At 36.9% G+C, this 24,121-nt stretch overlaps 1 protein-coding gene across 2 annotated transcripts in view; it reads left to right on the forward strand.

Moving 5' to 3' along the window:
* gan (gigaxonin) overlaps positions 1-24,121 on the forward strand; it is an 85,821-nt gene that overhangs the window by 44,731 nt on the left and 16,969 nt on the right. For both annotated transcript variants that reach the window (XM_028810151.2, XM_028810152.2), the window contains 3 exons: positions 8,618-8,730; positions 13,971-14,120; positions 22,196-22,332. In XM_028810151.2, the coding sequence (XP_028665984.1) occupies positions 8,618-8,730; positions 13,971-14,120; positions 22,196-22,332 (400 nt within the window). The remainder of the gene's footprint in view (positions 1-8,617; positions 8,731-13,970; positions 14,121-22,195; positions 22,333-24,121) is intronic.

The following is a 24,121-nucleotide window of genomic DNA, read 5'->3' on the forward strand; positions in this document are numbered from 1 at the left end:
AGAAGTTGATGCAGTTTGTTTTGTTCAACTTCAGATTTTTATACATTCAAATTATTTTCCTAACATTTAGATGCAGCTTTCAGAGTTTTTGTGAACTCAAGCACATTAACACATAGGATGAAGATATTGCATTAGGCTGGTGTGAAATCACAGGGCTCTACTTAGATTCTAGTCAGCGAGCTTTGCAAATGTAATGAATGCAATTGCTGAATCTTGTTTCCTGTTAGGGTGTAAGGCTGTGCAACATAAGATTTGTGAGAGATTACTGATTGCTTGATTCCATCATTGTGGAGAACACAGGATATGAAAAGATACACTGTTTGAAAGTAAATTAACAAAATGAGGTTCAAGGAAGTAAACACTGTCCTCGCTGTAGCCTGTTCTGTCTTTTGTGCTAAGAAAAAAAAAAAAACATATCAATGCTGGCAAGCTTTGTGGTGATAGGCGATATATCGGCAATTAATGGTTATTACTTACACCACCAATGAATGTTTATTAGACACATTATATATAGATATGTTGTCTACACTAGGAAGTTTAATTCTGATTATGTATTCAGTATGCATTTAACTAGAAACTTTCAATGCGACTTTTGCATACAGATACAAATCATATTACATTTTTGTTACAAAATGCAAATTAGCAACCTGACAACAACCTCCTTTGTGTGGTTCAATATGATCAGTGGTATTGTACATTTCGTTCATTTCTACTGATGATGAAGGCACACAGAAGAAGACACCTGCAGTATGTTATTAAGAGAAGATAATAGAGCTAGGGGGTGTTCTATAATGCTGCATTTGTTTCAGCTTTTGTCAAAGCCGCAAGTGTGCTTTAGTCAGTCTGGATGTGTGACCAGTGTCGAGAATAGTGGGATAAATCCAGCTTGGATTGATCAACGGGTGTGACTGGCTGCCCTGTGTCTGTATACATTATTTCATGTTTATCTATGTTTATCAATGATTGCAGCCTCTGCTAAGACAAGACATGTGATTTTCAAAAAACATGTCTGTACATTAGGGTATCTTCCCTCTGGTGCTGTTTAATATCTTATCCAGTATTTTTAGAATAAGAAAACCATCAGTACGTGTGTGCACTTGGTGCTCTGCAAGTAGCTCTGCAGGAGACGTATAGCTGTCTCCTTCAAGGGAAGCAATTCCATGAAATTGTGGCTGGCTTTAAAAGGAAATGGGGATTTCCTCAATTCAATGTTGTAATCTATGGGTCACAAATACCCATCACTGCCTCAAAAAATTGACTTGGATTATTACAACCAAGAGGGCTATCACTAAATTTTACTCCAGGCTATAATTGATCATTACCTGCACTGGTAAACTTGTTCTTTGGTAAGCCTACGACTCTCTGGAGTAAATGGGTAAAGCAAACATAGTTTATTAACATTTATTTACATACATGCAATTAAAACAGCACACTGCCCTCCTTATATTTTGTGCTTTTTCTAAATCCAAAAACACCAATAATTAATGGCTGGTGACACAAGCCTTTAGTGCCTGTAAGAGTTTCATTTGGTAACCTTATGCTGTCCACTGGATGGTGTACACACAAATGACAATGTAAATTCGTTATTTGTGAATCTTTTGCAACAACAATTTTCCTACTTAGTCAATGGATAACTTTGGTTAATTCTTTAGGTTCACCGTGCTCATTTACTTTGCATTCATAGAAATAGCCTTCTTATAAATATATTTATTTCTGATTCTCATTATTATGATCACTATTTTACAGTGCTCGCTTTGTTTTCATTCTTGTTCTGTATAAATCCATGAGCAAGCATTTCTTGGGCTCTGTTGGGACAAAGGCTACATTTTTTTATAGAAACCTCTAGGAAAAGACAAGTAAAACATCTAATTAAACACTGATTGGTTTAATGTGTCAGAACAATATCATCCTACAAAAAGTTTTACCACATCCTGGAATTTTGAGACCCTACTATCACTGGACACTAGACATGCTAGACCACCACAGTTGCTTATCTGCTGTTAACCCTAGGACTTTTAAATTGCTGTCCTCTGTATGCTTCCACACTCCTAACTTCTGCACACTCTTATAACATCTGCAGAAGAAAACCGCTAAACCATCAAGACCACTTCAGCTGAGTGTTGCATTCATCTCTGTCAACTTTTATCTTGGGTCTCTCACAGCTGAGCCTGTTTGTGGATGTGTATTCTAAACAGTTCTTGAAAACAGTTATTATTTGTGTTATCAATGATTTTTTTTGTGGTTTTTAAATTGTTGTTGAGCTTTGAGGTGGCACAGTAACAGAAACACAACTTCCACAGTGCGATTCCCAACAGTGAACTTGGTACATCCTAAGAGCTAGCTCTTCCTCTTGAACACATTTATGGTTTCCTTGATCATGGGTGATTGCTTGTAGTGGTTCTTCAGTGGCATTTTATGGTTCTTTACTGGGTTGTGTGATTCCTTTTAGCTCCATTACTTGATAAAGCACCTTTTCATTCTGGGAATGGTTCTATGAATATGAAGTTGGTTCTTTGTGCTTTGAAAAAAGTCCTAATATGTAGAAAGAAAAAAAAATGAAATCTTTAAGGTATGGTAGGCTACCTAGCAGGACACTAATAGATTAAGAAAATGTGGACTTGGCCTGTGTTGTTGTTTGCAGCAGGAGTCCTTTTAAAATCACGACCCACTGGTATTTCATAAATCTGATTATTTACTGTACAGAGCCTGTTACAGATCTAAATAAAGGTCATTTCTGGAACCTCCATGTGGATGGGTCTTTTGGGAATCAAAAATGGTTCCCCTATGATATAACCCTGAGGAACCACTCTGGTACCTTTATTTTTAAGAGTTGAAGTAGCTGCAATAATCCAGTATAAGGCAAGTTGTAGGATGCAGAATTGAATCCCTAAATAAACTATGGGGAAGAGGGATTTATTTACATAAGATTTACATTAGCTGTGAAAAGAAAATAGAGCTTATTTGGCAATTGTGCAGTAGATGAAGCTGTGAAATATTGCAGTGTGTTTTTTTTCTCCTTTTTAAATATTTTGGAAACAGATTTTTGTACATTTTTAAACTAATCATTGTATGAATTGCGTGATTGTAATTACTGATTTATTGAATTAGTTTATTATTTATTTATTCATTTATCCTATTAAAAACTTTATATAAAAAAAAAAGCTTTGATTGGGCATTTTTATGATCAGTAAGGAGATTTATATTTTTGCAAAGCACACTCTTCTGTCTATATCCACTCTGACTCGCTAGTCCAAGGTTACTAGATGTGTACTTGGTTAAGGTTTCCTGTCACGTTAGACTTGGGAGGAGTGGAAGGGAAATCAGTTGACTGAAGGAAATGAGATAGGACAAACCTGAGAGTGAGTGAAGCAAATACAAAAGGTGAGTAGGACAGTGCTTTTGAAGTCTAAATCACATGTAGCAGACAGGACAGAAAGGGTAATTCAAGGGGGACAGAAGGTTATTTATTTTTAGTTTAGTTTAAGCAGAGCATGACAGAATATTTAACTAATACCTGTAAAAAAAAAAAAAAAAAACTTGATATGAAAGTGTGTTAAACATTTTAAACACATTTAACTTCTTCAGCATTACCATTTCAATCTGATAAATGTAAGAAACTTCATAATATATGAATAAAACACTTTATTGTAAATACTTCTCAAGTACCGGTGGACATGCACATCAGGCAACCCAGCCAGACATGATTTAAGTGATTTATTAAGATGTGCCAAATATTTTTGTTTGTGCGAATGTAACCTTTCTATTGTGCAAGCACCTGAAAGTTCTGATCATTCTATAATAATATTCATTGAGGGTCTGGGGTTTAAAAACATTTGAGGAGCAGCAGAAAAGTTCATGTGCACTGTGTAGCAACCACTTCAGCATGAAAGGACAGGCACTTTAAACATACTTGGAAGAGTGCTCACTTTTCTACTTGTCCAACATATATTAAATAGCAATACACTTGGATCTCATCCCGTAAAATGCCAAAAGGGACTCTGCTCTGTTGGGCCCTTGAGCGAGGCCCTTACCCTGCAATTGCTAAGCGCTATATAAATGCAAAGAATTATTATTATTTAAAGATTTATATTGCCTGTGTAAGAGAGGCAAAGTCATATGTGTCTGTTTTTTTTTTCATCCATATCCATGCTTCCAAAACATGGTTTTGACAAAAAATAAAACATGCACATCTTTCATGTAGTTAGTTTCATGTAGTACACTTTTAGCGACTATTGATCCCACCCATGTTTAATTTCTGAATGGCAACTAAGGCTTCCATCTCTGTAACAGATAAAGCTTGTTTAGTAATTAAATAAATTACTTTCACACTGCAGCTCAATTCTGGTTTATTTCACTCATATTTGGCACATGATCTTTTTAGAGATGTTTGAACAGCTAAAAATTGTTGTGATATGGAGTTCTAAACATGGCAGATGGGTTTGAGGCCACCAAAATATAGCCATAAAGCAGACCAGGAACTTTACATGCCAGCTCAGAAGAGGCTCACTAATTGCATCTTACTTAAAACTATTAACAGCTGGCTTTCGGCTTAGCAGGCCCCAGAAATGGGAACTGGCTTTGGAAGTCCAAAAAGGCTACAAAATATACAAAATGCCCTACAAGAGAAGGGACTTGATGTAAACACCTGACTTGTAGATGAAAGGGCAACACAGAATCCTTATAAATAGAAAATTTATTACAAAAAAAATGGAACTATGAGGAAATGCTGGAAAAGAGCAAGAAAGGAGTTTCCTAAAAGGTAAATCTAAAGCAAATAAGTCTATATCCACAATCTGTGAGAGAAAATCTGAGACAGAAACCATTTCTGGGTAGGAATATAAATCCAGAGGTTTTTAGTCATGTCTGGAAAGTGAGAACTAAGCTCCTGTGGGAGTTCCCTCGGGGTCCCTCTGAGAGAGCCAGAGTGTGTCCCACAATCCTCAGTATAGTGCATGGAATTTTAAGGAAATGTATAACTTCTACTGATTGGATTAAAGTTGCTTCTAGTTACAAAATCAGTGTCTCCTTATAGGTGACTTCTTCAGAGTTCACTGATTTATAGGTCTTTGTTCTGGCTTGAGTCCATGTCGTGCTTTTTAGCTCAGGAAATCTGCAGAGGGACCTCTGGAAAGATGTCTGTTCAACTCTGATTTTCACTTCTACTATCAGATGTACAGGCAGATCCTGATACGAGCTGGAGTTCAGTCACTAAGTTTGGATGCAAATGGGGGAAGATGCAGCGTGATGCTTGCATCCCTGGTAAATATGTTTTCTTACAAGCCATTGTGTGCCGCTTAAGTCTAGCAGAATGGGCAGTGCCCACTTTGTCCTACAACAGGTAGGCTATATAAACTCAAGAAAAAACAAAAAAAGTTCTTCATTTCAAATACGCAGCATTGGCCCTCTTATTAGGAAACTACAATAGTTTATATATTGTATTCATCACTTGTGACGTTTGATGTGTATGTCATGTCAACACACATTGCAGTAATGGCTCAGTGATATGAATTATTATACATGTGAGTTGTCGTTTTAACTGGTATGGCTACATTACCTTACTTGACTAAGAGTGTCATCAATTCCCAATTTCTTCAATATGTTGTGTACAAATAAACATATGCAAGTTTTCCTTTAAAGCTTTTTTTTTTTTATTTTTTATTTTTATAAATCACGACTTTTGTGTGGAAAATTGTGTAGGTACATTTTGAGCCTCTTTTTTGTGTGTAGTCAAGTTTTATAAATCTGAGCCCTTATTTCTCTTTGTGCCTCCAGGTTTTTATACAGCAAAAGAGATAATTTCACTCAAGCTACGGCTACAGGTTTTTTGTCTTACATTTCTCCCCCTTACCATCACAAGCTGACAAATTCACAGGCACTCTGAAAAGTATTTAAAGTGCTTTTATTAATTATACATGTGCAAAGTACGTTTAGAATAGATTGATAACAGTACACACTCATATCGGGCCTGGATTGCCTGCAAAATTAATTTGAAAAGTCAAAAAAGAAATCAGATAGGTCACAAAAACAGAATTGAATCACTTTTGACTGTAGTATGAATATAGCCATAGAGTATATTTCAGTAGATCCAGCTTATTTGCGTCACAACATGCTATACAATAGGTTAAAGCCTATGATATTTTTCTGGTCACATTGGATTTTGTGCAGTGCAGCATACACTTGTAATTCAACTAAATGTTAATAGTAATGATTTTGCATAGATTAAGCAGGAAATTTAAAAACAAACACACTTTTCCGCAGAACTCTTAACCAGAAATTTACATGCACTGAATAATGTGGGTTCATTTATGAAGACATTTACAGTTTGCCACAACTGTTATTTGTCAGGCTTGTGCCACATTTACTCAAAAAATGTGCTCTGTGCGGCTGCTTTCTGTCTACATATCCCCACAATCCATTGTGAGGAGAGATCTGAATAAGCTGGCAGAAAGACATTTTTGCCATTTTGCAAGAATCACAAGGAAATAGAATTACATAGGTCATATGTCCAATTTGTGTCTTACTGCTTCCCATTAAAATAATTATTGAATGGTCTATGCAGCAGTTTGACAACAGCTCAGCATTATCTGAATTCACAACTGAGCTCCCAAACATACAATTTGTAATTTCAGCAGTGCAACTGAAAACTAAGACTTTGTACTTTTTGATGAAAACAGAAAATTGCAGTAATAGTGGAGCAAAGAATATTTTAACAAGGTTGGCTAATATAACTTGGTCATCGTTGCAGAATCCATTATTATGTGTTTTGAATTTAGCTAAGTGTTTGCTTAGAAATGATGCATATCATAGATTTCAAGATAAATTAGTTTTAAATGTATACTCTACTATATATCCCACTGCTATAAAGCAAGCTATTTTCTTTTTTAAAAAGCGTGGAAGCAAGAATTCCAGAAAGCACAAATATGGTATAACAGTATTAAGGAATACATGATTTTAATTTATTTATCTTTCAAGATAAAACTGATGTAAGATCTTTCTTTCTTTCATAAAAGATTATCAGTTAAGTTAGGGGCATTCCGAAGTTATATTGAAAAAGCCTTGTTTTTCTTTTTTCTCTTTTCTCTTATTTCTGCTATAGTGATGCAGATTTAGTGTGCATCCTTCGTGTGATGCTTTGGAACACTCTCCAATACACAGCCCAACATTGTAATTACAGTAGAAGCCAGTTTCTTTGTGGACTTTTTTTTTTATTTATATGTTTTGTGTTCCTTGTACATGAGATGTTAGAATGTGAGTGCCTGAACCAAACAATCAACATGCCCCTTGGTTTATTGTAAGCTACCACAGAATTAGGTTATTGACTTCCTCAATCCCCCTGACACAAACAACAGTTGCTGTATTTTGCACAATGCTTAGGTGCTAACATCTTTCTTGGTCTTCTACTTGCAGTCATTTTGTCTTTTTGACACGCACCCACGTGCACCATGGTGAAATTTCAGATGACTGAATTCCCAGGATAAATAGTGGGGGTTCGGTAATACAGTGCCGTATGAATCAGTTTCACTATCCATATCAACATACAATAAACTAATTTTCAGTTTGTTATAAAACTTGCTTTACAGTTTCTCATTTTAAAGCCATTGTGTTTTAGTTGAAAGTGCAGCCCCACTTATGAATATTGATAAGTTACCATAGCGTGGCAGAACACATTGAAATATTGATGATTTTTTGCAGAATAATGTTATTTTATCTGTTAGATGGCAGCAGAATACTGTCTCAGGAGTTATTTGGACTTAACACTGTAAAGCTGGTGAATATGCGTCACCCTGATATATATATGCACGTCATTTTCTTATTTATTCACCGTCTTCACAATACATTTATTAATTTGCACATTTATTTATTTAATTAATTTTGTCAGAAACGTTCCTCCAAATAACAAATCATGGAAACATCTGTCTAAATAATTCATATAGTATGCCATAACTGTTGTGATTTGTGAAAGCTATTGGATTTGGGAGCTTAAATTGTAAAAATTATACTGTTTATATTTGAGTGCACTATACTGAAGTAAAAACATAAACAAAAAGAACAAAACATTTAAACAAGAGCTAATTGTCATATTAAACTATTCATTGAACTATTCATTGTTCTTGCACTTGATAGTTCCTTTTGACATTTTCATATGTGTCATTAAATGTTAAAAACACTAAGGAGAGAATAAGGAGAACATAGTAGCTATTTTTAGTGACCGTTTAGGCCTTTCCAATCTCTGCAGTGTGATGATTTTCTCTGTTGTCTTGAAAACAGTTGTAGAAGTTGCAGATAATGTTAAATATGGGTCATAAACATATAGTGTCCATTTGGTTTAAACCCTGTAGAATATGGTGAATGCTTCAATTTAGTCTGCAGTGTTTTAAAAAGGGACCAGCTTTGGTAAGTTTCTTTTTAACAATTATGTTGTGAACTTGTAAACACAGCAACATATAGTGTTCATACGTTTGCAGGATTGTACAGCATCCATAAAGCTGTTGAATCTTCTCAGCAAGATCGTAAGGTTGGCATTTCAAGTTGGATCAGCAGAAATAACCTCTTGCTTGACAACTGAAAGAGTTGCAGGAAACACATCAAGTAACATTTGCATTTTCTTTCTGATTAGAGGGATTTCTGTTTGTATTTGGAGGAGTGGATGAAAATAAATGCTCTCTTAAATCAGGAGAAAAGTATGACCCTGATACCAATACATGGAGTCCTGTTCCAGCAATGATAGAGGTTAGTATTATTCTTGATATCTAGCAATCAACAGCTTCAGGAAATGTGTAGTTTTCAAGGATCAGACTTTCAGATAGCTCATCAAGTAACTCAGAACAAAGTAAGATTTTTTTTTTAAATTCCATGTAGAAGTTTTATTAAACATCTATTTATTAAGGTTGCGTTGTGTTAAGTAGTTGTATTGCTTTGTAAAGATGCAGGCCATATTAGTTAACAAAGGTTCAGATGTTTTACTGTAGTAATTGAAATATTTTTCCCCAGGTGCTTTTTATGTACATTTCCAACCATCCATCCATTATCCACTGCTTATCCGAGGTCGGGTCGCGGGGGCAGCAGCCTAAGCAGGGAAGCCCAGATGTCCCTCTCCCCGGCCACCTCCAGCTCCTCTGGGAGGACCCCGAGGCGTTCCCAGGCCAGCCGGAAGATAAAATCTCTCCAATGTGTCCTGGGTCTGCCCCGTGGCCTTCTCCCAGTGGGACATGCCCAGAACACCCCCCAGGGAGGCGTCCAGGGGGCATCCTGACCAGATGCCCGAACCACCTCAACTGACTCCTGTCAATGTGTAGGAGTAGCGACTCTACTCCGAGTCTGTCCCGGATAACTGAACTCCTCACCCTATCTCTAAGGGAAAGTCTAGCCACCCTGCGGAGAAAACTCATTTCAGCCGCTTGTATCCGCGATCTTGCTCTTTCGGTCACTACCCAAAGCTCGTGGCCATAGGTGAGGGTAGGAACGTAGATCGACTGGTAAATCGACAACCTCAGGTATCCTGGTGCCAAGTGCACTTGTGGACACCCTTATGCTCGAACATGGTGTTTGTTATGGACAACTCATGGCCAGCACAGAAGTCCAACAACTGAACACCACTCGAGTTTAGATCGGGGAGGCCGTTCCTCCCAATCACACCTCTCCAAGTTTCATTGTCGTTGCCGACGTGAGCGTTTAAGTCTCCCAACAGGACGATAGAGCCCCCAGGAGCTGCACCTCGCAGTGCTTTCTCCAGGTACTCCAAGAAGGCCGGATACTCCGAACTGTCGTTCGGCGCATAAGCGCAAACAACAGTCAGAGTCCTTCCCTCAACTTGAAGGCGCAGGGAAGCAACCCTCTTGTCCAACGGGGAGAACTTCAGCGTACAGGCCTCGAACCGGGGGGCCATAAGCAAGCCCACCCCTGCCCGTGGCCTTTCACCCACAGTAACTCCAGAGTGGAACAAAGTCCAGCCTCTCTCGAGAGGAATGGTTCCAGAGCCCAGACCGTGTGTAGAGGTGAGCCTGACTATATCTAGCCAGTATGTCCCAAGATCCAGTTTCGGCAACTGAGGGTTGGAACGCCTGAGTTCCTGCTTTCGGCCACCACCCATATCACATTGCTCCCGACCCCTATGGCCTCTCTTGCAGGTGGTGGGCCCACAAGAGAGCGGAACCACGTTGCTCCTTCGGGCTGAGCCCGGCTGGGCCCCGTAGTCGTAGGTCCAGGCACTCGCCAGTGAACCCCTCACCCGGGCCTGGCTCCAGGGTGGGGCCCCGGGTACCCTCTCCTGGGCAAGGGAAACGCCGATCCTTGGTTTAAAGTCATATGGGGTCTCAGAATTTCACTTTTTCATTTTTTTATTTTCTCTGTATAGATTTTTGGAAAAATAGATGTTAAAATATTGCAGAATTAATAATGATAAGAGACATTCAGTTGTTTTATGAATGATAACTGTAGTGGTCAGTTTTTTAAAATCCTTTCTTCTTCGTTCTGTGTTCTGGTCTGCTTTAATTTTAAAAACAGTAACACTTTTAGCAGTAAGTAGAACGTATGTATAATGTTTAAGTGTCATATACATTTTCAGAGCTTGTTAAATATTATGACTTTAGAAGTATACTGTATATTGCCAAGTTTTAGAAATTCTGAACTCTTTATTACATTCCGGAGTGCCATTCTGTGTTCAGTTTAATTACACAGTCATGACCGAAAGGCACATTAACTTTGCCCATTCCAGGAATGGACATGTTCCATTAGTTTACTCTTTATTGTAGGGAGACAGTAAATCAAGTTAGCACTTCCAGTTCAAAGTCTTAATGTGAAAAGCCTTAATTTGACAATTGAGAAATGTGTCTAGAAAACTGTTGGAATCCTAACAGTGAATTTTGGAGTGTGTTTTTTCACAACTGCCAATTGCACAGAAATATTAATAGTAGTTTAAAATTGTTTGCATACTATTCCTCTATGCAGATAGCTTTTACTAGAACACAATTCTTCTTTGTTATTATTTACTCTGTTGATATTATTTAGTTTGTCAAAAGAGTTCTCATTTCATCTCGATTCCTATATGTGCAGTATATGTGGAAGGTTTTTAATGCTTGAGGCATTTTTAGCAGCCCTTTAATTTCTGTTTTTTATCTGTTTGTTTTAGTGGTAGTAGTTTTAAAACCACTTGTAATAGTTTCACTTCTTCTTTGTTAAATTAATTTAAAAATTGTTTCACCAAAAATGTCACGCACTAATGAATAATGTCACAGTATAGTTGTATGATAGTATTCCCTCAGCATTCTGGGCTAAAAAGTCCTGTTGTGTTAGCTTATTTAATTAAATTCTGATATTAAAAAATGAAGCCAGTAAGCTAATAATATTGTGGATGAAATATTATTTTTGATCGCAGACAGCTGAGTGAGTGGAATAATGAAAGTGAAACTTTTCTCCTTTCTCTTAATCATTTTGTCTAAAGTAGAGATTCACATTACCAGTACATTAGCACCCCGTACTCTTTAGAACCATTACAAAGCCTACCTGCATACACTCATACTCACTTATACCAAATTTGCTTTGTTGCTCCTGTTAATGATACACAAACATTTTTGGAAAAGAAGAACAACTGTGTATTCTCTCTTTGTCCAGGTAGAGTAGTTTTAATTGGCCCAAACTAAAAAGAAGCAGTGACCGGGCTGCTTATTAAACCAAATTTCTTTGAGGAATCCTATACCTTGTACCAAACACTGAGCCACATTGTTGCCAAAGGATAATTATTATAATAAGCAACGCTGTATACTTGTCTCTTCCTTTTTTTTTTTTGGCCTATTATGAAAAAAGTGAGCAGAAAATTAAAAATTATACAATACAATTTATTTTTGTATAGCCCAAAATCACATAAGAAGTGCCACAATTGGCTTTAACAGGCCCTGCCTCTTGACAGCCCCCCAGCCTTGACTCTGTACGAAGTCAGGGAAAAACTCCCAAAAAAACCTTGGGAAAGGCAGTTCAAAGAGAGACCCCTTTCCAGGTAGGTTGGGCATGCATTGGGTGTCAAAAGAAGGGGGTCAATACAATACAATACAATACACAGAACAAATCCTCAATACAGTATAAAAGGAAAAATTTTAGAAGTACGGAGCAGAATTTAACAGTAAATGATATCACATAAGAAGATTTGGGTATATCTTGAGTCCTGGAGACCTCATCCATCAAGCTGCCTCCCCCATTTGGCCATTCCATGGCCGAAACAGCGCTGGGCCAGCCAATCCGATGAAAGAACCCCTCCTTCCCATGATTCCTGCGATCCTCCATCAGGGATGACTTTACCTTGGGCAGGCAAAACAACTTGACAGGTTGGCCGTGGTACCAAGTGCCACATTTGAGTACCGAGAAGAGAAACAGAATAGGTGAGTGTTAGTATCCAATTATAACTATCATGTTATTTATGTTTTAGTGCTAATGGCTAACAACAGAGATGCAGTCTGTACAGTTAATCAGCAGCTCTAGTCAGGATATGCTAAACTGAAGTAATGAGTCTTCAGCCAGGATTTAAAAGCTGAGACCGAAGGGGCATCTCTTATAGTAGCAGGCAGACCATTCCACAGTTTAGGGGCCCTGTAACTAAACGTTTGACCTCCCATTGTTATTTTATCAATCCTTGGAATCATAAGCAGACCGGCATCTTGAGATCTTAATGTGCGCTCAGGTTTGTAAGTCATGATAAGTTCCGACAAGTAAGCCGGACCTTGGCCATTTAATGCTTTATATGTTAAAAGGAGGATTTTGAAATCTGCCCTACACTTAACCAGGAGCCAGTGTAAGGATTTAAGAACTGGAGTTATGTGTTCGTATTTTATTGTTCTTGTAATAATTCTTGCAGCCGCATTTTGGATTAACTGGAGGCTGTATAAAGAACAGTTTGAACATCCAGCGAACACCGCATTGCAGTAGTCAATCCTACTAGAGATAAATGCATGAATTATTTTCTCAGAATCCTGTTTATTTAGAAAGCGCCTTAATTTCCTAACATTTTTAAGATGGAAGAAACATGATTTGGACAACTTTGGAATGTGCGCTTTAAATGACATGCTAGAGTCAAAGATAACTCCTAGATTGCGGGCTGATTCAGTATAATTAATGGGGATTCCAACTGAGTTAAATGATGACAAAATATTGTTATGATCAGCGTCATTCCCTCCAACAATTAACATCTCTGTTTTATCCGTGTTTAAAGACAAGTAGTTCTCATTCATCCACTCCTTTAATTCAGTAACACAACTAATTAAAGGCAACATTGGAGAAACTTCATTTGATTTAAATGAAAGGTTATAACTGTAACTTATGATTCACAGTTTTGTCTCAAATTTAAAATGTATTTTGACATACAATTCTGGCATCTGTCTTGCATTTCTTACCAGTGCCCAAGAATAATGGGATGGATAGACAGATTATTTTAAAAGTAGTGATACACTTTTTAAATATGGGTAAAATAACCATGCTACATAGTGGTGCAGTCACTAGCTCTGCTGACTCAAGTAACCAGCGTCTTGGGTTTGAATCCTGTACCCAGTAATAGCCTGTGTGAGTTTTCTTCCCACATTCCCAGACATGTCTGCTAGGTTAATTGCTGATTCCATATGAGTCTAGGGGTCTTGGTGTTAGTTTGATTATGTGAATGAAACGGAACTGCAGAGCATTGGCACCTTGTCCAGTGATGGTTACTATGTCGCACCTAGTGCTGCCAGGATTACCTCTTCCTACAAGAAGCACATTATGGTCATGGACTGGCCTAGCCAGTCTCCAGACCTCAGTCATATAGAAAATCTGTAGAGAGAGCTGAAGCTTGAAGTTGCCAAGTGGCAGCCAAGAAAGGTTAAGATGTTTTGAAAATGTTATGTTACAATGTTACGTGATATTATGTGTAAAATATTTTAAGCAATGACATTCGTTTTTAAATTCTGAATCTACATATATTACCTGGTTATTCTGTCTTTTCTGGGTGCTAGGCTCGGCATAACTTTGGAATTGTGGAAATTGATGGATTGATATATGTTCTTGGAGGTGAAAATGAAGGGAGGGAATTGATATCGATGGAAGTATATAACATTCACACAAAAACCTGGAGCACTGAAGGGAACTTGACCATGATTCGAAAAGTAAGTACAAATATTAATTGAGGTAAAATCTAAATTGCACTGGTGAAAAAATGTATACTAGACATTTTGTGAGGGTAAAGGACCTGACAAGTTTTGCATGAAATTAAACCAAGTTCTGAAAACATTATATTTAAATATTGATATTACTTAACGGGACACAAATTCTAAAGTGCAAAAAGTATCATTGTAAGCTAATACATTTTTTGATTTTATTCATGTTAGTGTTGATTGGTGAAATTGGCCAAAGTGTTTTTGGCAGCAAATATGCTATGTTCACTGGTAACCTTGTTCTTTGGATATTTTCCTGGAGATTTGCTGTGCAGCCGGCTTAGATAATCTTTTTTTTTCCTCAGTGCCTCATGATGCTTTGAAAGACCATCATGATATCATAGAACTTCAGCAGCCAATGTTAGATGGGACAGCTCCCTAAGCATGTAACATTGATCACAGTAGTGGGCTGAAAGTTTGCATAAAACTGGCAAATACATTTAAACGCAAAATGCACATATAGAATGTAACTGGAAATGTGTTTGTGTATACATGTCTTCAAGGTGATGTCATTTTGTTTGGATTTTTATGTGATCTGAACGTAATACATCAGCCTGCCCTTTAATAATATCACCCACAGTTCTGTGCTGTTGATGTGGACTGAAAGGAGTAAAGAATTCACATGCTTTGGTGTTACTCCATTTGGTAATAGTGGCAGTGAACAAGCAAAAGCGTTAGGGGTAATAAAAAACAAACTATATTTTTCAGTTTGAGAGAGGGGAGTACCCTCTGTCACATCTGTGGGGGACAAGACGTATTAAATTCATGTTTTCTGTCTGCAAGAAATTTTACTGTTTTAATATCAAATGGCAGCATGGTGGTGCAGTGGTTAGCACTGGTACATAATAGTTGAGCTCACATTTTTGACCACAATAATTGATCTAGCATAGTTCACAGACATTGCCCTAGCCATCAGGGACACTTATTAATGCTGTGATCAATCGGACGCTGATCAAAATCGGCAGATTTTCTCTTTATATAAAAAAAAAAAAAAAAAAAGACTTGATCAGTGATCGGTAAAAGGTTTGATCACAAAAACTAATATTTTTGGGCCTTGCTTTTCTAAGCTTTACAGTCATTTAGTTGTGCTGTTCCTTTACGCCAGATATTACTGTAGTTGAGCCTTTTTTTCCTCCTTTTGCAGCAAACTTCCTGCAAAGTAAACAAAGAGCAGTAAGTGGAATCTTGTTTTATCACTGAAAGAGAGGTGATTGGTATATTAGCCTTTACATCAAAGAAAGTGGAGTAATAAATTGAAAAAAAAGTAATTAGAGAAGTCATCCTGTGCAACTAGACAAATGGCAAAAAAGCTGCTCTATGGAATTAAGACTTTTATTTTGTCCTTTAAATTAAAACAGGCACTGCTTGAGTTTGGACAGCATGCTTGTTTAAAATACAGCAGCCTACACTTTTAATTGGAAAAAGAAAAAAATAAAGACAAATTTGAAAATGCTGCGTAGTAAGCAATAGGCATTTATTTAAAGATTTGTATTGTGTGTATTATTGCCTGCCCGGGATTGGTTCCTGCCTTGTGCCCTGTGTTGGCTGGGATTGGCTCCAGCAGACCCCCGTGACCCTGTGTTTGGATTCAGCGGGTTGGAAAATGGATGGCTGGATGGTATTATTGTTGCTGTGTGTCATACAGCAAAGGTTTTGTTAGGAAACAAGTACTACATAATTAAAATGGTAATCCATATTGTATAATTGCACCTCAAAACACACCTGTATAAATATAGTAAATGTATATTTCAAGAGCAAAAAGCTTTAGTGCAATTAATGATTTAAAATGATTAAAACATATATAAGTGCATGTATATTTACATTTAAGTAGCATTTAATTACCAAGATCAATTATTTTGATTGTTTGTGAGTATATACTGTGGGGGAAATAATTATTTGAGCCCCTGCTGAATTTGTAAGTTTGCTCACTTGGAAAGAAATGAACAATCTCTAATTTTTATGGTAGTTTCATTTTAATGGAAAGAGACAGAATATCAACCAAAAATGCAGAAAGAACATATCACATAAAAGTTATAAATTGATTTGCATGTCATTGAATGAAATAAGTATTTGATTCCCTACAACCCAGCAAGAATTCTAGGTTGTAGGTGCGATTATTCGGAAAGAAGAAATATAAAATGACCATCAATTGCACTTGGTCTGGAGCTCCATGTAAGACCTTCTCTCATGGGGTGAGGGTGATGATGAAAAAGGTGAGAAATCAGCCCAAAACTACATGGGAGGAGCTTGTTAATGATCTGAAGGCAGTTGGGACCACAGTCACCAAAAACACCATTGGTAACACGCTACACTGTAATGGATTTAAATCTTGCAGCACCTGCAAGGTCCCCCTGCTCAAGAAGGCACATGTACAGGCCTGTCTTAAGTTTGCCAGTGAACATATAAATTATTCAGAGAAGTCTTGGGGGAAAGTGCTGTGGTCAGATGAAACCAAAATCGAGCTCGTTGGCATCAGCTCGACCTGCCATGTTTGGATGAAGAGAAATGCTGAGTATGACCCAAAGAACAACGAAGGTGTAAACATTGAGCTTTGGGGCTGTTTTTCTGCTAATGATACAGGATGACTTCACCGCATTGAGGGGCCAATGGAGAGTGCCCTGTACCGTAAAATCTTGGGCGAGAACTTCCTTCCCTCAGCCGGAACACTGAAGATGGGTCTTCCAGCATGACAATGACCCAAAACATACCTCCAAGGCAACAAAGGAGGGGCTAAAGAAGAAGCACATTATGGTCATGGACTGGCCTAGCCAGTCTTCAGACCTCAGTCATATAGAAAATCTGTAGAGAGAGCTGAAGCTTGAAGTTGCCAAGTGGTAGCCAAGAAACCTAAACGATTTAGAGAGTTTAGAGGAATGGGCCATAATCCCTCCTGAGATGAATGCAAACCTGGTGACCAACTACAACCAGTGATATTTCAGTTCTTATATTAATTGTAGTTTTAGTTTTTATTTTATAAAGTTCATTTTTATTTTTATTTTGTTCTAGTTTTCAGTGGAGTCAACAATTTTTATTTAGTTCTGTGTTTAAAATTTTAGTTTTTATTCTATTTAGTTCTGGCCTTTTTAAATAATATTAGTACAATTTTAGGTTTTTTTTTTCTGTTGCAAGACCGCAAATGCTGTCCCACACATATTTCAATGCAAGTTATGTTTCAGTCGGCAAAATACACTCACAGTTTATAATGCCATTAAACACAGTTTGACTATCAATGATCAAACAGATTAAGTGGCCTAATAAGTATAGTCAGCAAGGTCAAATGTTTCAACCCAAGAAACCAGTCTGTGCAAGCACATTGCTGTTAAGCTTTAAACAAGCACACATTTCGAGAGATTTGTTCATGCTACGACGACGTCCATTGTGCAGATAGCCACACGGTGAAAATATTCCCTTGACGACCTCCTTTACTGCAGGTGCACAGACAAGGTCCTCAGCCACTGGCACCAGCAGACTGTATGTTGACAATTTCTGTTGCCAGTACTGAAGCAGTGACATGTGGTGAGTTTCATGGCTGGCGAGGCACTGACTCCTTCAGAGTCAGATTTACAAATATATGAACCCAAAAGAGAAGCTTATTCACTATTCATGTGGCAGCATGCACATTGACTACCGGTTATGTTGCATATCTCATCAGCATTCTTTACACACACATAGGTAAGGCAGATATTTGTCTAAGAAAGAATGTTACATTTATAGCAGCGAGAGAGAGCACATTTGCTCTGTACCCTCCAAGTGTTCTAAATTTGCCATTGCAATTCCACAATTCATACTCATTCAATACAAATGAAAGTGTAAAGTGGTGTACAAAAAACAGATTTCATTTTTGTCCTTAATTGAAATGTTTATTTGTTTTTAAAAGCTTTTAATTCTGATGCTTTAATCAATTTTAATACAGACTGTTCAACAAAAGGATAAGAAGAAAAGCAAAAGAATATTTTACTTTAGGTCAAAATTTAGTTTTTAAATATTGGATTTTTTTTCTTAGTTTTTTCCAATTTTTTATAAAATTGAAAATGGTTTATAGTCTTATCTTTATTTGTAAATGAAGTCCATGTGCCTATTCTTCTCCACGAAAATCTCCGTCACTTTCTTATAAAAGTCCTCCTTATTTTCCTTTAGTTTTGAAATGTCTTAATCTTCCATTTTGGCAGTCAGTCTGAACAAAAGATAAAAATAATCGGACCGCTGCAGTGCACTTGGCTTTCTGATATCGCTAACTTATTGGTGCCTAGAGGCTCTGCGTAGAAGAACAGTAGCTACGAGCACCTGTTGGGTTCACATCTGCCCCACCTTCAGTGCGACACGGTACTGTCTGCCTCACCTTGTACCTTTTCTCTGCGGTTTTATGTCCAATCACCAAGACTAAATATGTCACACACATTCAGTAAAGATATTAGCCAGACTGTGGAAAGTCAGGATGTAAAATAAAAGCGTGTGCAAACCTTATATTAGCGACATACAGAGAGACAGAAATAGGAGCGCACTAATTGCATGCATCAACTGAGTGTGTGAGGGAGAGCGCAGTCCGAGGTGAAATGAGGCTCGTCTCGTTGCTGCCTCGCGTTTATCCCCTGTATTTGAACAGGAAATGTGCAAATTCAGCAATTTTGACTACAAAAATATTAAAAATTATTGGAATAAAACAGAAAGCAAATTTATAGCACAGAGTTTTTTTACTTTTCATGATGACAGGTGAGACTCTGCCTGCCTCCCCTGACCGCACGTCCCTGTATTAAAGTGCAGTCATGGTGCCAGAGAAGTGCTTGACTTCCGCTAAGTACTGATCCAGCTGGTCCTGCAGTGAAACTCCGAGACTCTTTTCTTCTTCTCACACGCTACATTTGCTTTTATTATCTCCTGCACTGCAATTTAAGTATTTCTACACGTTACTTTCTCGCTTTCTACCCGCAAACATCTGTGCAAACCTTGCCATTGTCAACCACATGTGCTTACTGCTTCAACCCAAGGAGCCAAATGTGCTCAACAAACAAAAAACGGTCATTTACAGAAGTTGTGCCACATGACTATAATAAGCCTAAGGTACAAGATCACCACATAGTGAACAGCGCAACGTAAGCTAACATTCAGGGCGACCTATAAACAACCCCTCTGCACGACTGAACCGCATTGAACGAAAATACTATTGCTGTTTTTTTTAGTTTTTTACTCAATTTTCGTTCTCGTTTTAGTTCATTCACATATCACTAATTTTTATTTTTATTTAGTTTTAGTTTGCCTTAATTTCAGGTTCTCGTTCTTGTAAAACAAAAAACAATACTTTTAATTCTAGTCCTCATTTTCGTTATGAAAATGTCACTGCAAGAAACGTCTTACTGCTGTGCTTGCCAGCAAGGGTTTTTCCACAAAGTACTAAGTTATGTTTCACTTGGGTATCAAATACTTATTTCTCTCAGTGACATGCAAATCAATTTATAACTTTGATGTAAAGTGTGTTTTCTGAATTTTTGGTAGATATTCTGTCTATCTCCATTAAAATGAAACTACCGTAAAATTAGAGACTGTTAAATTCTTTTTAAGTGAGCAAACTTGCAAATTCAGCAGGGGATCAAATAATTATTTCCCCCACTGTATATGTATATTTGTTGTTAAAGAAATGGTGAAAATTACTTTTTCAATTAAGCCCTGTTTCAGACATGACAACTTATAATTATAGAAGCATTTTATTTTCTTTTACGCCATATGTATTATGGATAAATATTTTTGTACATATTTTATTAGTTAAAGTGTGTATTATAAGGAAATATTATTTATTTTAGTATTTTCTGGTCACTTAACAATAACCGTACAGAATTTAATTTTGTTAATAAAAAATGAACAGTTAACACCTGTGGTCTATAGATTAATTATAAAAATACACTTTAAGACATAGAACTTCTGTTTGTCTGGTTATGCAGGGAATTAGTGTAAAATAAAATTTTAAAGGGATAAAGAAAAAAAAACCTGAATCAGCCAAGCAAGTAGTATGAAATCGGTGATAGTATTGGCCTTAGAAAACCCGATCACAGCATCCCTAATTAAATAATTGTAGTCCATTGAAAACCACTTCACTTTCTCCTTCCCCATTTCCCTGAATTTGGCAAAGTTTCCGAACATTTCAATCATTTCACGAAACTCAAGGTGAAGCAAATTCAGCAGGGTTCACACATCACTAATTCTTTTCTGTCAGAACCACTTAAGCTGATTATAAATGTAGTAGTGACAGAAACAGTCATACAATAGGAAGCTTCTTTTGTGTCCACAATGTTTACTCTTTTTAGCTGTTTTTTTAATTATTTCTGAACTTCATACTTTAAAAGGGTTAATTCAGTCTTTTTGAAATGTGGGTTTATATTAATGCCAGGGCTGTGGTTAAGATTACATTTTTTTTATTTGTTTCTATGGTTGCTGAAACTTTCATTAAAATATTTTTCTTCCCAGATTTAAGTTTTCAAACTAACTGAAAGTGTGAGTAAAATGTGATCAGTTTCTCATTCTTATAGTACATTGGCACTACATTTCATAAAATACATCTTAAATGCCAATAGACACAAATATAAAAAAATGCACATCTTGCCATTATTAGTCGTCATATCTTATTTAGCCATTTTCTTTCATACCAGTAGGTATTCTGCCCTCCTCCAAGGCTTATGTGTTTTCACTTCAAATATAGAGCTGGTAAAAGATCAGTCATTTAACCTGCCGCTTAACTCCATGGTGTGTTAATCTGTTTCTTTCCACGGGTTGTTTACGATCCCCATAATGATGCCATGCTCCCTGCACTGGCTCATTTCTCTCTGTTTTCAGTGCTGTATTTAATTTCTTTTGGCCCTGGTAGGCCCAATCCTTCTTCTATGATAGCCTTTTCTTCCACTCCTTCCTTTAACTTTAACCATACATATTCAGTAATATCACTTCTTCATCAAAAACTTCTTTACAGCCTTTTTGGTGACTGTGTGATCAGATCAGTTTCAGTGGCCTCTTAATAGTTAGAAACATTATCATATATTAGTAATAAATTACCATTCCTCTGTTACTGCTGTGATGTTTTATTCTATGGAATGTAAGTTTGCCTTAATTTCAAGTAGGGCTGGGACTCGATTAAAAAAAATTTGAACTAATTCATTGCATCAGTATATGTAATTAATCATATCTAACATTAAAACGTAATTTTGAAATTAATACATAAATCAAGAAGTAAATACACACTGAATTACAAATGTAATGTAGAATCAAAGTAAAAATTAAATGTTTGAAACACCTGTTGATTTTGAGTGTGTTGCTGAAGACTGATTTAATGGAAACAATCATCTCTTAAATGAGCATACTTTAAAACTTTGTGTTAAAACTCTATAAAGACTATCCTCAATTGTTCATCACCATCAATGACTTTGTAATTTTACTCTACACAAACGTTTTTCAACTGGTGTGCCATGAAAAAAACACTGTAGTGCCCCTTTGTCCTGACCTGAGAGAGAAACGCTGCTAAAGTGGTCAAGACCTGTCTGAGGTCCTGGAGAAGCCAACATAAAAACAGCTCTGTGATCACCGTTTTGTACACAGTTTAGCACGTGTATAGATTTAATGCTTTTCTGGTGAGTAGAATCGTGTCTTGGGATTTTTTTGGGTTACAAAAAATGTGCCACCACAGAAGAACAGAAAACATAGCTCTGTCTATTCCTTTGTTCCTGGCACGCTATTAAATATCTCCGTATCTGCTATCTCACCTAAAAACTGACACCGTGCATTACTTGGATGCTTACGTTGTGTTCTTTGCATAAATTAGCGAAGATACTGCAAACTTGAACTGATGTAGGGATAATCATTACACTTCTATTTAGTAGAATTTTGTCATTATATTAGGGCAGTCAGCACTGTATGCTGACTGGCAAGTTAAATATAGATACTAGAGACTTTTTTTGGTTTTACTGCCACTTATGAAAAAGTAAATTTCGTAATCCTGTTAAGTGAATAGTTCTGATAACGACATTAACCTGTCACATTTCAAACAGATTGGATGCTATGCAACAATGAACAAAAGGATATATGCTATGGGTGGTGGCTGCTATGGAAAATTGTATGAGTCTGTTGAGTGTTATGACCCAAAGACACAGCAGTGGACAGCTATTTGCCCATTAAAAGAAAGAAGGTAAGCTTTGCAGATGAACAGAGTATGTTTTGTTACTTCAGTGTGCTAACTTGTACTTCTCTTTGTGTAATCATGCTTTTAAAATCATTTTTATCCTATTTATTTTTTTTAAACATGGTGGCTTCTGAAGCCCATTTGCTGCCTATGTGGGTTCCTCCAGCCCTCCTCCCATCACCCCAAACACATTTTCACGCACATTTCAAAGTCGTGCAGGTTTGTAGTTGTCTCTAAATTAGTCAAATGTAAGTAAACTTGAAGAGTAACTGGTTCTTGTCTTGCTTGTAGTGATGCCAGGATAGGCTCTGGCCCCTGTGTCTCTGAATTAAATAAATGAATACATAAAATGGACGTATGGATATATAGTATTTTCATTGAATTATTTGGATATGCAGTAACTATAAATGTAATTCAGTTGTATTTATATTTTAACATTTTCCATGAATTAAATGTGTAATCCTAAAGTTCTCTTAATATACAATGCAGTTTTTACATTTTTGAAAATACAGTATATTAATCTTTTTGCTAAGATCTGTATGTTGTGATAACAAATGTAAGATTGTGAAATAAAGATGAACAGAAATACAGTGACAGAAGCCAAGTACATTGTGAAATGTATGAAATGTTTGGAGATCTCACTTGACAGTTTTTATTTCTTTGTCTCATGGATTTCTCCATTGAGTTCCCTTTTTCTTTTTCGGAACAGAAAGAATTAAAATCTTCCCATGCTTCAAAAGTCGCTTCCCAGGTCCTCCCTGCGTGGAGTTTGCATGTTCTCCCAGTGTCTGCATGGGTTTCTTCTCATAGTCCAAAGACATGCAGGTTAGGTGCATTGGCGATTCTCAATTGTCCTTAGTGTGTGCTTGGTGTGTGTGTGTGTGTGCGCTCTGCATTGAGCTGGCGCCCTGCCCGGGATTTGTTCCTGCCTTGTGCCCTGTGTTGGCAGGGATTGGCTCCAGCAGACCCCCGTGACCCTGTGTTAGGATATAGCAGGTTGGATAACAGATGCTTCAAAAGTGTTGTGCATGCACTAACACATATCCGTCTTTTTAGCCTATATCTGTTTCTCCCCAACCTTTCATTTTAATTAACATTATTTTTTTTTTTTGTTTTAAGGAACTATAGTTGGAATACTTTCCATTATCTCTTAGTTCTTTATCCTTGCCCATACTGTAGAAGTTAATTTTAGTGATATCCCATCTGAAACCTGAAACCTGTAAGCCTATTCATACAAAAACCTGGTTTGTTCATTAATAGGTCCAATTATAGTAGAACAGTCATGTTTGCAAAATTAACAAAGTGTAGAAATGCTGATTCAAATGCGTAATTAAGATTAAATAATAAACAATAACCTCTCATTTGGGTTATTTAAATACTTTGATGTTAAAAGTTATAAAAAGGCTGCCAGGGGGTTGTTGCCACTTGCTGAATCAAACTCATATTGTGAGTACTATTCCATAATTTACTTTGAGAGGGGATCAAAGTCAAGTTGGAGCAGAGCATTATGAGTGACAGGTTTGCAGGGCTGGGTCATACAGTTAAAGCTGTGCAAAGTACAGGGTGAATCTCAATGCTATGTATGAACAGTTCATTTATCATGTGTACATACTGTCTGTGGGTGTTTACAGAAAATATACACACCTACATGTATATACAAACACACATAAAAATATCTCAGCAGTTATCATTCTATTGATTTTAGCCAGATATGGTAAACCATTGTTTAAATACATCTCCCGACCTTGACAGAGCCACTGCTGTGCTCCACAGAAGGCTTCAAACAGGCATCAAT

The sequence above is a fragment of the Erpetoichthys calabaricus genome, chromosome 9 (assembly GCF_900747795.2).
Source record: "Erpetoichthys calabaricus chromosome 9, fErpCal1.3, whole genome shotgun sequence".
NCBI classification, from domain to species: domain Eukaryota; kingdom Metazoa; phylum Chordata; class Cladistia; order Polypteriformes; family Polypteridae; genus Erpetoichthys; species Erpetoichthys calabaricus.